This window comes from Hippoglossus hippoglossus, chromosome 6 (assembly GCF_009819705.1).
Source record: "Hippoglossus hippoglossus isolate fHipHip1 chromosome 6, fHipHip1.pri, whole genome shotgun sequence".
NCBI lineage: Eukaryota > Metazoa > Chordata > Actinopteri > Pleuronectiformes > Pleuronectidae > Hippoglossus > Hippoglossus hippoglossus.
In genome coordinates, this window is record NC_047156.1 from 26,528,146 (window position 1) to 26,542,670 (window position 14,525).

The following is a 14,525-nucleotide window of genomic DNA, read 5'->3' on the forward strand; positions in this document are numbered from 1 at the left end:
GTGGGGAAATTTAAATAAAGATTAAAAAAAATGTAATAAAGACTAATATATACCCATGCTTGCAGCGACTGTGTGCAACCCTTGTGGAAGCTGCCGCCAAAGTGACCTCTTCTTCAGACGTAATAAAACAACAGAAACATGCCTCCATTCTGCCTGTGTAGTGTGATCCAAGTGTCCCCAAACCCCGACACTGAGTCCAACGTGAATGTTGGGGCTTGGGGACACTTGGATGACACTATACGAGCAGTATGGAGGCATGTTATGTTTTTTTTCTGTTGTTTTATTACGCCGAAAGATCTGTTAGTAGATTGCGCCTTAATTCAGCACAAAAACTGTAAATGATCAACTCAAGTATCACGTTGATGAATCAGATTGAAAACATCATAAATTGAGTTATTCTCTCTCTAGAGACAGCCACCCGAGGGTCAATAGAAGAGTCTTGACCAGATGTCTAAAACATAAACTTTTCCCAGGAAATATTTTCTGTGTTTCAACTGTGGGTTAGTTCTGGACCCCAACTGTGGTCAGCCTGCCCTAGTGGAGGACTAACTGTGTTTAAAGGGCTGAAACGCCCAATGACACTAAGGTACACAACTGATGATATGTCCTGTAATGGAATTTACTTAATAACCACTTACTTTACTTAATAACTTCCTAGTTTATGCTTACAGCAGACATTTCCATCTAATGTACAGCTCGACATAAACTTTATGGTGCACCCGTTGTCTATTCATGTCTTGCAGAAGTTGATCCTGAGGTCACTTGAATTCTATAGTGACTTTTTGCAGCACTCTGGTTGAACTGTGTTTATCCTTTGTTCGAAGAACTCAGCTGACTGACATTATTTCCTCTCCAACACATTTAAGATGCAGCCTATAAGTCACACCTTTACAGACTATATGTTCCAGACACAGAACAATACATGACCCCATAACATCAAAGAAGTGCAGACCTCCAAACACAAGGGGTATTCACCATCTTGCCCTACGTTCTAAAACTGTATGTCTCTTCAGAACAGACACACAGCAATGGTGAGGATGGAGTTGTGAACTAGTCATCACAACCTGTTTCCTCTCTATTCCTCAACGGAGGATGGAAGCATCATTAAAGAAAAGTAAAGCATATATAATATGAATATGTTACAACCCAGTTTTTGTCGAGGAGGAAGGGAAGCAACACAGCGCAGATGGTGTCAGCAACGCAGCCTTTTATTGTTAAAGTACAACAAATGATTTGCATTAACAACAGTGAACAGTGAACAAAAGTGCTACCATGATTGTTGTCTATGTCACTGCTTACTGTGAAGTGTAAGAACAGTAAAAAGAATTAAGGAATTGATTAATTTATATAGGCCTTAATTAGTCTTGTTATTATATTCTTCCATGTTGTGGCTGACTCATAGTCTGATCTCAGAATAGAGGTCTGTCTCATAAAGGATCTGATGTTTTCTGTTTGCATTCATTTTTTAATTTACTGCCCACCTGTGGCAGCAGCAGGTTATTGTCCCTGGAAGCTAGTTTTGACATCCAGCCACTTATCCGACCAGTAGCCTTTATATACAGTAGAGTACTATAAAAGCAACAGCTATTAACTGAACCAAACCTAATAATATGTCTTATTAAAATGTTATTTGTTTTACTTTGGGAAAGTTAATCTTAAATATATTACTACATTTAATCTAAAAAAAAAAGATCAATATTTTCGAATGAAAACCTGTAGTGAATGCAACCAAGCATTGTGTATGTATCATTAAACCAAAACACTGAAAAATCGGTTGAGTTCTGAACATTTTCATTGTGGATTGACCTACTGCACAAGATTTGACCGTGAAGTAAAACAGCAAACAAGATGTGGTCTGGTTAGAATTGAGAATATGTGTTATTCTATTTAGGCAGTATAATTAAAGCAAAATGTCTGACAAATCCTTTGTTTTAAATAGCGACTTACTGGAGATCAGCCACCACTGAGCATTACTCAATCAACAAGGTGTGTGTCTTGGTTTTAGGGTTAGGGTTAGGGTTAGGTTTAGATTAGGGTTAGGCATTTAGTTTGGATGGTTAAGGGTAGGGTAAGGGGCTAGGGAATGTATTTGGTCAATGAGTCTCCTCATTAAGATAGAAGTACAAACGTGTGTTAGTGTGTGTGTGCGAGAGGCATATGAGAGGGGAATGCAATCTATCAAAACTTATGTATATTTATATCCTATTATATTATATGGTTATGTTTGACAACTCTCTGTTACCCCCATCCACCAACCCCCTGTAAAGTCAGCCCCTGGTCACAGTAACTTGTAGCTTTTAGTTCCTTGTAAACCTTTTGGTGATTTATCTTAAAGTTTTTCGCATATTACATTGACTTAACACTTGTTTCTGATTGGCCTGAGACGCTGATGATGATGAGAGTTTTATTCCGCCTCCATCTGTGTCAACAAGCTCCGCAGTTTGTCCAATATCACTGTAGAAGAAAAAGATCACCACAGTGTTATTACTATTATTTTAGATGCTTTCTAACAGTGTAAGCTGTTTTTTGTGAGGGTTTTAAATTATGTTACTTTCATCCCCACAAACACCAAATGTCTCAAATCATTATCTGAAACCTACTTCACTCCTATCTAAATACCTGCCAACCTCATGACGGCAGTACATGAGGTGAGGACAGTGACTAATTTACCTCCTGCAGATGGTCTCTGGAAGCTATCATAGTCCCGGCAGGCGTTGATCAGCTGTACCAGTGCGTCAGGACAGTCGTCAGGAAGAGGTTCTTTAAATTTCTCTTCGTACACTTTCTGATAGATTTCCTTTGTTGAACATCCTGCAAGAAGCAAGACCACAAGTGAGTGTGTGAGTGAGCGAGCCATTGATTGAGTGAGTGAGATGCCAAATTCATGTTTGGTATCAGAAAATAAACTCACAGTACAATCTTCAGTTTCACGTACCCATACACACTCCTAGGTTATAGGTATACATGTACTAGGTTATTATCTAGCCTTGTTTATTTAGTAGAATTCAAGCTCTATCAGTTTATTCTGTTTTCTCTATTGACTTTTTTGTCGGCTGCAAACAGGCTACACATAAATGACCCACAATGCATTTATTCTCTTTATGCGACAAGCAGTCAGGCTTTACACCTGCTTGTACCACTGTAATTGCTGCAGTTACTGTTACAACGTGACATTGTTAACTCGCCTGACAAAAGCAGCACTGTGCTGCCATTTTGGATCCTTTCTTCTTCTGTGCAATGCTTTCTTTCTCTTGACGGCAACATTTTGGTAAATTATCTGCTTTCTGTGGGTTTTGGTTCAACTCATATCTGTCTGATGGTTTCAATTGTAGATGTCAAATCAAATACCTAAATAATTGATAAAGATCCCTCAAGGCTCATTATTAGCACTACTGCTATTTACTCATAAATTATATCTATTTCCAACTCAGCGCTTTAACAACCATTTCCAGCAGGCTGGACTACATTTCTAACAATCTGATTGGAGTTTGCAACGCGAGCCTCTCTAGTCACATCTTTGAAGAGTTCCCACTTGGCCATCGGCGACTGCTGATTAAGCATTAATCTTGAACTTTTGTGAACTGACTGACCATTTGGGCTGAAAAACATTTAGTGAGAACTAGGCTCTAACTAACTATATGACTGTTAATCTGCATGTTATCTAAACTAACAAATAAATAACACTTAACATGACAGCAACATATATAATATTGCAGTAGCACACTGAGGAACTTTATATCTATATTGATGACAATGCACTGTGGAGACATAATTTACATGATTTACACAATCACACACTCCAATTCTTCCTAAAAGCTACAATCCACTTTCAAGTTTCAAAGTGGGATTTGACTTTTGTGTAATTAAAGTCTTGGAGTGGTGAAGGGTGGTTTATAGAAATGTAACACTAAGAATTATTTGTTTGTATCTGAAGCTCATCTTGCTGACTGGTCTGCAGCTTCAGTGACAACAAGTGACTATCAAACAGAATACAATGATATCTTGCACAAAAAAAAACTTGACACTGTAGATCTTAACAGGAAACAAGTTGCTGGCAGATAATTGGATGCTATTGTAATAAACACAGTGAAAAAGGAATCAAACTTATTCAACTTTTAGCAGCTGACTTTCTTAACTAAAGGAAGTGAATATCTGAGTTGCAAAACTACATTTAGGGTCAGAGTGGGATATCGATGGCTAATCCACACATACACACCTTCAAAAGGTTTCCTGCGAGTTGCAATTTCCCACAGGACGATACCAAAGCTGAAAGACAACATTCTCCATGAATTGAGTTGTTTATCAATGGTTCATTGACAGTATGAGGCAGGGGTAATACTGAGCAGCTGCCTGTATGAACACAATCAGTAGCACCTCCTAGTAAATTAACCACAATAAAGTTGCAATTGATGGCTTAATTAGCGGTTTATAAATCATCTTAAACTAAGACTTAACATAATCTATAAATCTGAAGACAGTTTGGGTTGCAAGGTTAGTGTTTATCCTCTGGCAGGACAACTTTCCTTTTTTAACCCTTTTATTTATTTGACCATAAAACCTTCTGGAAAACACCTGCGGTGACATGTGGACCAAAGGTGCTTTAGTAGCAGAAACTTATTTGAATACTTAGATAACTGGAGACTTTGAATGATATAAAAAAAAAAAGTCCCTTTACCAATTACCTAAAAAGTGCTACTTGTACGTCCCGAGTGACAAGGTATCGGGATGACTGGTTGGGGCTAGCTGTTTAGCAAGCTAGCTTCAATAGAAGCAAAGACATGGTTGAAGCAGAAGCAAAATAACACTGACATTACTTTGCACCACTTTGAACTGTAAATCTTTCTGCTAGATTTGTATCTAAAGAGTTGTTATTGCTAGTATTAGCTAGCACGAGCAAACATACTAACATATAGCACCTTTAATTACTTTTTGGTAATAAAAATGCCTGAATGCGAGAAAGTTGCAATCCTGAATTTAGGATTTATTAACATATGGAACTGTTAATGAATGATTAATTACAGAGTAAATATCAATGAGCATTTACACACCAGCTTTGTTCAGATTGGATATGCTTGTAGATTTAACAATGCAGTTGAAGAAAATGTTGCCTCATAATGTGTTGAATTGTTTTTAAAATATGTAGGGTGAATTCGGGTGATCTGGGACATTTGTTTCAATTTTGTCTTCTGCGACTTATTCCAATATCTGTTTTACACATTAGATCAATATATTACACATTTCTGTAATCCTTAAGATGTTTTCTTACCACACCAGAAGAAAGAATGGAGATATCATAGATGAGACATGACACAGCTTTCAGTGTTCTTTGTGCCAAAAGAAAGAAAGATCTGCCTGAATTTGACAGGTCACTTTGGAATCTGGAACACTTGTATTAGGGTTTTAAAAGAACCTAAATCACCTTGCCAAGCATGCCAAGCTCAACATTACCAATATAAAAAAAAAGCATTATGCAAAAAGGACAGAAAGCTGAATAAGAATTTAATTATTATTCAAAGAAATGTCATTAATTCATATTGACATACAAGTCATTTGTTTTCATAAAGAGCCCTTAACATCTTAAATTAAGAAACTTTAATATTAATTTAAAACAATAACAATAACAGATTATTTATTCAGTAATTTGCCTTCTATTCAGGGAACAAACAGGTGAGAGACCATCAGCATTGATCAGCCCATTGTCTTCTCCACATGTTTCGTAATAATAATGGCTGCCGACCACACAGACCTCTTCTTTTGGATCATCTTTTTCCTGGAGAGTTAACTTATTATGTGCTGGTTAGCTAACCAGACAATCAGTTTAAATAGATAGGGACCGACTGCATTTACCATTAACTCCTGTCTGACAAGTGAAGATCATATGCTACATCTCTTTAGTTTATCTGTATTTACTTCAGGAAGTCACTAAATGTATATTTCCCCCATTGTGAGAACTTCAATGTCCCAGATTATCCAAAGCATACTGTCCCACATTATCAATCATGATTGATAAAGTGGGACAGCTAACAAATGTTTGGAAAAAAAATTACTTTCTACAACGACACTTGCCCCGCCCGTCTCTGTGACATCAACCTCATGAAGTCATGTGATTTTAGTCACATGATATCCATGCTAACCTATAGTTAAAGTCCTATTGACTAGATTGTGTTCGAACAGGATATAAACAGACTGAAGTTTAGATGTCCCAGATTACCTGAATTCACCCCTATGATAAAACAGAAAATATTTGTACCACCCTTGGATATCCCTCTGTCACCACTGTTATTAAGTGTTGGGCCATGGTTCTTTGTGAAACCACACTTCGGCCTACATGTTCAGTCAAAGCCTGAAGCAGCATGTCCCTCCAGGACTCCGTCTCCCAGGGGCCATCAAAAACCAGAGCAAGGAACTCAGTCTCCCAGAGGGCATCAACTTCACACAGAGGTGTGAACCCCCCCCCCCCCAGGGACACAGGTTTCAACTCCCATTGGTCACTCTGGACCCCATGACCTGTGAGGTCACCGGGCCAATATAAGGCCTGTCCTCTGGATCTTCTGCTCTCTTTCTACACTCCCTCAACGGAGAGAAGGCTGTCGAGCCTCTTCCTGCCTCTTCCTACGATCCTTCCACAGGAGGGAAGGCTGTCGAGCCTCTTCTCCAGCTCACATCTTCTCTTCCCATCCAACTCTTCGAGAGGAGCACAAAGGTGCAGCTTCCAGCTCATCTCAGCAAGGAAACCTCCTCGCCCTCCAAGCTCTACCAACGTCCTAGCAGCGATGCGATGTCCTGCAGGAAAACTTCAGCCAGCAACTGAGGTACACAGCTCAACAGAAACCAGCAAGACGACACAAAACTTCGAACTGCACAGCAACTTCCTTTTTTCCCTTTCCACGGACTGGTAACACAACTGGGCTTAATAATTATACTAGGCTAAGCAAGACTGTTTATTCGATTCTGTGTGAGGTTTATAAGTTTGATTTGTGGTGTTGTGATATTTTGGGTACAAGTTATTGGGAAAGTAATGTTAGTCTGTTATGCTCTTCACAGTCTTTCGTTGCATCCAATCTAGTAACTTCCTCTAATTTGGCACACACACAGACACACGCATAACTCTTCACCTCATTATCTCTACAGGTCGTAAACATTCCAATAGGTGGGAGAAGGGTCTTATCTCTTTGGCCAGCTACCATTTTGAAAGCACGCTGACTGTTTTTCTTTCACAAATGTTTTTTCATTAATGTTGCATAAGTGAATTTTGCCAACCTCTACACTGTCAAAAACCCCATATCCTTCAACTTAGCTAACTATCTATATGGTAATTTTGGTTATAGTTATTAATTTAATTGTTAATCAGAGTTCCAAATTTGTAGTTAGAACCTTTATGAGACTTAATCAATAAATTGGCTATCTTTTCCCTTCCTTTGAAGGGTGGTGCCCCGAGGTAACTTTAATCAATTAAAGTTATTATTTAATATTAATAATAAAATATTTATATTTTATATTTTATTTTGATAACCAAATTTATTGAATGCCGAAAGGCACACCATTTCATGGTATCACGTTTGATGCATTATGGCACAACATAAGCCTATGTGCTGAAGGTGTAACGCAGCGGTTGGTTAATCTGTGGGTGGTTTCTGACCTGTACATCTCACACTCTTTGTTGTAGTCATGGTTGATGTCTTTGAGCGTCTGAGGAGAAGAGTAACACAGGGACCCGATCTCGCTCTTTTTGTCCTTTGTTGGCTTTCTCAGTGACGTCTCTGTTTTTGCCAGTTCAAAACCTCCCAGCTGAAAAACAATAAAATTAAATAAAATATCAAGATATTATTCACTGGCCTCAACACCTCAACTGCCACAATTCAGATGGATTGAAGCCAAACCGGCATACTGTGCTTTCACTACCTTGACCCTGTAGCCTTCAGCCACCAGGAACTTGTTGCTGTTGATACATCCATGAACCTTACTTTTTTCTTCAGTTTGGTGCAATCTTAAAAGAGAAAGAAATACTCAAATAATTGTATCACAATGATGAACTTATAAACTGTAACTAAGTGTTTTTATTATTAACACTAAATAAAATTATGGAAGGTTGTATTTGTTTTCTAAGTCCACAAATAATTCTCACCAACTCTGCAGCTCTGTCTGGGGCGTCTTTCCTCATTGTTTTGGTTGAATGGCACATATATTCAGTCAGCAGCTGTTTAGGCTGACTGCTCAGTCAGCCAATTTACAATGATCTATTTTAATATCAAACAATGTTTTCTCATGTTTCTCAATATGTGCCCAAATATGTGCTCAAATAAATACCCCCCCCCCCCCCCCACCCTGCTTATTTCTCTGTTCAATATTTCCTTGCACACCTTGCACATTCAAATTTGTCAGTAAATAAAACACAAAAGGAATACGTTTACTGACCGGTAGAGTCCTTGTGCTGCGTCCAGACACATACGAACTTTTCTGGTCCAGGACAGTTTAGAGCCAGAATCCAGAACCTGTCGGAGACTCCCCTTCTCACAGTACTCCATGACAATCAGGAACTGAGGGCTGGGTCCTAGGCGAACATACACATTGTTTGAATTCTAAAGGTTTAATTTGAATGGATCGTCTGTGATTTTCATCCTCACTCCTACTCACCGTCCTCATCCTGGACACAGATGCCAAACATTCGCAGGATGTTGGGCGACTCAAAACGTCTCATGGTTTCAACTTCCTTCTTGAAAACAGACTGTACCTCCCTACATTTTAGAGAAAATGTTTAGATTGATACAATACAACAGGCTATGGTAAAATTCATGCAGGACTGAGTTTTCTGGCCAACCGACCATCATTAACTCCTTTAATTAGTTAATTTCTAATTAACTTCTTATTGCTTGATGGTCAGTTGCATCCAAAGATACAGTGTCATTTGTATAAAAATCCTTCTTATTCCCACAGAGATGTCGCAAAACAGAACAAAAGTAAACAAAAGAAGGAATTTTGCACAGAAAAGACTGTAACATTGGAGTCAACTGCCACTTCATACAAGATTCAGATAAACTCTGAGGAACATTTTTGTATTTTGTGGATGTTGATCATCATCCCTTACATTGTAAATGCATGAAGTAGGGATTGCTAAAGGCCCAATATAGAAGAAATGATTACCTGACACATGTTTTAATACAGACTAATTGTCAACCTATACCCTTTAATATCCTCTGACTCATGGTCATCAATATACTGGTGTTAATCACACACTGATTTCATCTACCTGAAGTGCTGAAATTATATTTCTCCAGGACTGTGTTGTTTCGGGGGACAGTAGTCGTGTTTCTATATAATTTTCAAGTACATTAGTTCAACAAAAAATTTTATTAGGTGGGGTAGAAATTTGAGAGCTTAACATTGTTTGCAGTTTGCAACACCTTCCATAATTAGACCCACCAACAACCAAAAACCCTGGTGAGGAGTGAACCCTCTTGCAGTTTGCCTTTTAATTGATTTATGAAAATGTTGATTATATCAGTTGAAACCTGCAGCCTCAAGGACTGTAAAAAACAACTTCATACTTTAAATTGGCCAAACTCATAATAGTTTAAAATAAAATTACACTGGTAGTGTTGCCTGGTCAGTTAGAACTGCTTTCTTGTCTTTTCATTCAGTATCCTTCTGCAGTGGAGCACTGACCTTGGACTGGCTTTCACAGGGTCCGTATATCTCTTGATGACCACTGTGAATCCATTATACTGTCCTTTGTAGACCTCTGAGGTCAATGTCTCCATGAAGGGCCTCTTGGGAAAATGGTACTCCAGTTCTTCTGGTTTGATCATTCGGATATCCACATCGGTCTTGCTGGGCTTATTCACTGTGAAAATGCACAATTCAATTCAATTCAATTCAAATTGTTTTGTATAGCACTCAAATCATAACACACATCATCTCGAGAGAGAGACCAGAAACATTTGAGTCTGTCATCTGTCATCCTGGTAACAGCTATGTCACATCTCAAAATGTCCATTAGACCTGTGAAGACAGATTTTCTGTCATCATAAACAAGTATTGAACATAACACTGACATATCATCACCAACTTAGCAAACAGCTGCTTATCTCCACATCCAGCCATTCCAGAACTACACAATAATGAATTTGGAGTGGCGTTTGTGTCCATGTCCTAAGTCAAACATTTGGATAGTGAGCCCATGAGTGTTAGGGGTCGATGCATGTAGCACTATATGCAATAAAATACTAATCTAGAAGCTTGTGATCTGGTGTACTCACATAGCTCCATAATCTTTCCCAGATCTCTTCGCATGGCATCCATTTTGTCTTCCTGGTTCTTCATGTACTCCAGCAGCACTGAGGAAGAAATGACACTGATGACACAAAGGCAACGAGACCTTCAACATCATTAAACCATCTTCTCTATAGTATCACAATGTCAATTTAGAAAGTGTAAGCACATTATACTTCCAGCCATAATAAGTGTTCAAATAAGACAAGTCTGATTTTCCAAAACTTGATGAAAATCCAATCTTGGTCAAGACAATATCTGTTTGAATACATTTTGTGGCTTGGGTCAATGTGCAACACCAACAGAATTCTGTCATGAGGGCGTTTCGTTCAGGACAGAGAGGAATTACAAGGTTCAAGAACCGTCATGTAACTAATGCTGTCCCACTTCAAGAGTGAAGTGACAGTGTTTGTTAGATTCTTGCAAAGTTTGCATTAGCAAAACTTCTTTTTCACCAATTAAACGTTCTTGCATTGCTTTAATTTGACTGGTTGATGAGTGCAGATAAAATTTACTTTGAATCTATTTAATATTCTTTTAACATATTATTCTAAATGTCTTGCTTTTGTTTGATCAGTCACAGAATAATTGAAACCCTGAAACTGGGGGTGAGGTACTAAGCCTAGACAGGTCATCAAGCGTAAATTAGCAATATCAAATTTTAGCCTATGCAGACACATATTGAAGTTTGATTTTAAGCTAAATCTAAGCTACAAAAGCTAAGTCAAAATCAGGTTCCCTCACATTTCTTGAGCTCTGCATCGTCCTCCTTCCCATCGACCTCATCTGCTTTCACTCTGGAGGTCAGTTCAAACACGCGGTACACCGCGTTCCCCTGCTCCACCTGCAGAGCGCCAGACAGCCACTGGAAGGCATCATTTAGGCGTTCATTCACACTGTTGAATTCGTCTCCGTGGCTGCTGGATTTCAGGATGCGCTCCATCAAGTTGGCCAATGTGTACTTCTGGATGAGCTGCTGTGCTGATTTCAGAGTGATGGAGAGTTCCTCGAGGGCTTTTCCCACATCAGCAGCGGCTTGAACCGTGTCCCTCTTTTTGATGGACCTCACCAGCTCCTCCAGGGCTTTGACTCGGTGAGACACACGGTGGCAGCGTTTCTTGTTGGCCTTCACAGTCTCAACCAGGGTGTAGATCTCTGAGGCAATGGACAGGATGGGATCTATAAAGTCCATAATCAGCTAGAGAGAGAGTGAGAGGAAGTTACATTATGCCAATGACAAAAAATAAATCAGAGATGCATGCAAATTAACTTATAACTAGTAAGATTAAGTAATCTACAGTTTCCGGAACTGATGTAACCTGAAGCAAAGTGAGTTCATTTTCAATTCCCCGAGCAAGCCTGATTTAAAAAAAACTTTCTCTGCTGCTGTGGCTTGTTGCCAGAAGTAGATAGTGATGATGTTCACTTGCCAAGAACTTCTTTGTTTTTACAATACAAGAGGTTACAATTCTCCCTCCGAACAACACTACCTCGTCAAGCCAGACCAGGCCAACTGGATTAGGACAAGCTGATTAGCATGCTAATTTAAGAAGACGAAAAGAGGTGATTGGACATTGGCACAGCTTTTTGACTTTGGGGTAAAAGAATGAAGATGCTGAACTTGCTGTGTTAGACTGGTAAGGGAAACTGAGAAGGGCTGTGGTTACTGTCGAAAATATGGATTCATCTGCCACTGAAAATAGTTCCCAACAAAGAACATTTTAGTGATGTTTCAAAAAAACTACAGCAACCACCTGTTTAATCAAATTACTGAATCTTTTCTGTTAAATAACACTATAAGTTGTGTCCATTTGTTTTACTTCCATAGGAACCAATGGGCTTGGAGCTGAAAGTCACAAATGGAGTATGGGAAGTCAAAAGTTGAGACACAGCCTACCGCTTTTTGGGTTTGGATCTATTTATGGCATTCGCTGATGGAATAAAATGTCATGTCCTGCTGTTTGGTCCACACAACGAAGTGTTGATTTCCTTTTTTTTCAGACAGATTTAATGCTGCAGGTCTCTGGACATATAGTCTTAACATTACCAACGTACCACACATCTGAATTCAACACGAACTGGTCTGTATGTGTATGAAAGCGCCATGGGCTATGATGTTGATGGTTTATTCATAAAGTACCTGGTGAGAAAAATGCTGCCTTCATGATGTCCACAGTTGGATAAATGCTGAAATGAATAAAAACCTTTTGAGCTCTTTTGTCATGTATTGAGTATTACTGATAATCCTCGTTACTGCAGCTTTCTTGTTAAATAACAGTTAATTGAATCATACTAGGCTACAAAGATACAATGCACCCATGAAAAACACAATTTGTAATATTTTGATGAGAGCAAAATTAAACCTGCTTGTCCGCCACAATGCATGCATTCACCCAAATGGCCAAGCAGCTCAAATTGTTGTTAAAGATATTCGACTCAAGACCCAAATGTCAGCCTCATGGTGATGCCAAAGAAAAGGTCAGAGGATCATCCTAATCATTAGGATTCTCCCTCTGGGAACCATCCAATACTAGTTGAGATATTTCACAGGATGAATGAAGTCACCAAAGTCATTAGAATTCATCCTGCGGGGACCATGAATGTCAAATTGGTGCAAAATTCATTAAATCATTATTGAACTACAGTTTAGAGTGCGGACATAAGTGATGGGCCACCCTGACAGAAGCAGGGCATATAGATTATGGTCCCAACCACTAAAGTGCAGTGGATGAAATAATCAATCCTCTACATCAAGAGAAGATTAAAAATGCTGTAGAAATACCAAGCTAATGCTGTTTTATTTAAATTCAATAAACCATATTAAGTATTTTGTACTTGACATGAATGATACACTCTACATGTTATACTTGTTTAATACAATTTTTTTTTCCTGCAGTACGTTTTGTTGTTACTACCCTTTCTTACCCTGTGGGGAAGATATCCTTGTGGTAAAAATCTGTATAGCGGTAGCGTGAACGCTCACAGTTAAAGTAGTATGGTTAAACAATCAGCCCACCCGTCAATCTCCTCTACAATGCTTTCCAGTTCCTCCTGCAGGCCGCCAAGATGAGATACATCATATACTATATATTAAGCATGGGAGGGTCCAACAAGCTTACCAATTTATTCATATTGAGGATGTATCTACAGCTTTGTGCAAACATTCCTGTACCTACCCGATTGTTGTTGTCCATTCCGCCTCTATTCAAGGGCACCAACTGTGCAAGATCCGCACCAAGTGCTCCAAGTACTTAGTTGTGTCTACAAATCCTGATCTTCTTTGACTATGTGTAGAAGAGTTGTTCAGCAGGTAAATACTTGTCTTTGTTTAATCTGTGCATTTTGTTTTTCTTCTGTGTCTCAGCCTGTGACTATTCAGGCATGTGAACAGGTTAACTCCACCTTAAACTGCCGCTCCTCAGACAGAATTCATGTTGGAGCAATGAGCAGAGTAATTATCTCTTTCTCTTTCCCTGGGGATAATAAGTCGTCCTGGTGTCAGTTTTCACCAGGTTTTTCGCCCAATGCGTCTTCAGCAAAACCTTCTTAAAGAGTAAACTGCCACAGGGAGCTGTCAGCAGGGACAACCAAAACAAAAAGATGACTTACCTGTGAGTGGAAGTCAATGAAAGCTGCCTGTCTCTACCCAGGTAAAGTGTCTTTTGTTTGAGTGCTGGGAGAAAATGAAACTGTCTCTGCAGACTTCGAGTCCTCCCTCTGCTGCTCACAACTTCCTCTTCCTCTGTGACAGTTGTAGTCCTTCCCCCCTGTGGGATTTGCTCATGCACCTCTGCTCTGACACACCCTGGATTTATTAACCTGTTGGTTGAAGCAGAAGCATAACTCACTGCAAGGTGATGCATCCAGACCTGATCTGCTCTGCACCTCAGGTCTGGATGCTTTGTGACTTGTTGTTTTATTGATGATCTGTCAGGCCAGCTGTTTTCAGGGTCAGAGGATATATTAGTACCGGGGGTCCTCAAGACCAAACTGAGTAATTAAATAAATAATTAAATAATAGACGGTTTGATAAACAATTAATCTTCTCTTCAATATCTTCAAATCATTGTGTAGATTGAATCTATAGTTATTTTGTGAAGCACTAAACCAGCCTTCTCAACCCTGTCTGAAGAACCCAAAGAAACCTGTTACGCCCCCGTCCAAACCCGGTATTAGCGTCCTGAGAGATTGGACAGATTTCAATATCAGGTGTAAAACGACAAGCTTGTGATCAGATCTCTCAGGACGGAGAACAG

At 39.1% G+C, this 14,525-nt stretch overlaps 1 protein-coding gene across 2 annotated transcripts; it reads right to left on the reverse strand.

The window, feature by feature from the left end:
• Positions 1 to 2,001: 2,001 nt before the first annotated feature.
• Positions 2,002 to 14,062, reverse strand: LOC117762791 (mixed lineage kinase domain-like protein). 2 transcript variants are annotated; one of them, XM_034587399.1, is made up of 11 exons: positions 13,879 to 14,062; positions 11,014 to 11,463; positions 10,257 to 10,334; positions 9,664 to 9,841; positions 8,635 to 8,735; positions 8,416 to 8,551; positions 7,903 to 7,987; positions 7,640 to 7,788; positions 4,217 to 4,266; positions 2,671 to 2,811; positions 2,002 to 2,454 (listed from the first exon to the last, which is right to left on the reverse strand). In XM_034587399.1, the coding sequence occupies exons 2-11, from the start codon at positions 11,459 to 11,461 to the stop codon at positions 2,405 to 2,407; spliced, it is 1,416 nt and encodes a 471-aa protein (XP_034443290.1). In that variant the 5' UTR covers positions 11,462 to 11,463; positions 13,879 to 14,062; the 3' UTR covers positions 2,002 to 2,404. The 2 variants fall into 2 exon arrangements, with proteins under 2 accessions (XP_034443290.1, XP_034443289.1); XM_034587398.1 differs by having other exon boundaries at positions 11,014 to 11,467; positions 13,879 to 14,053.
• Positions 14,063 to 14,525: the final 463 nt, after the last annotated feature.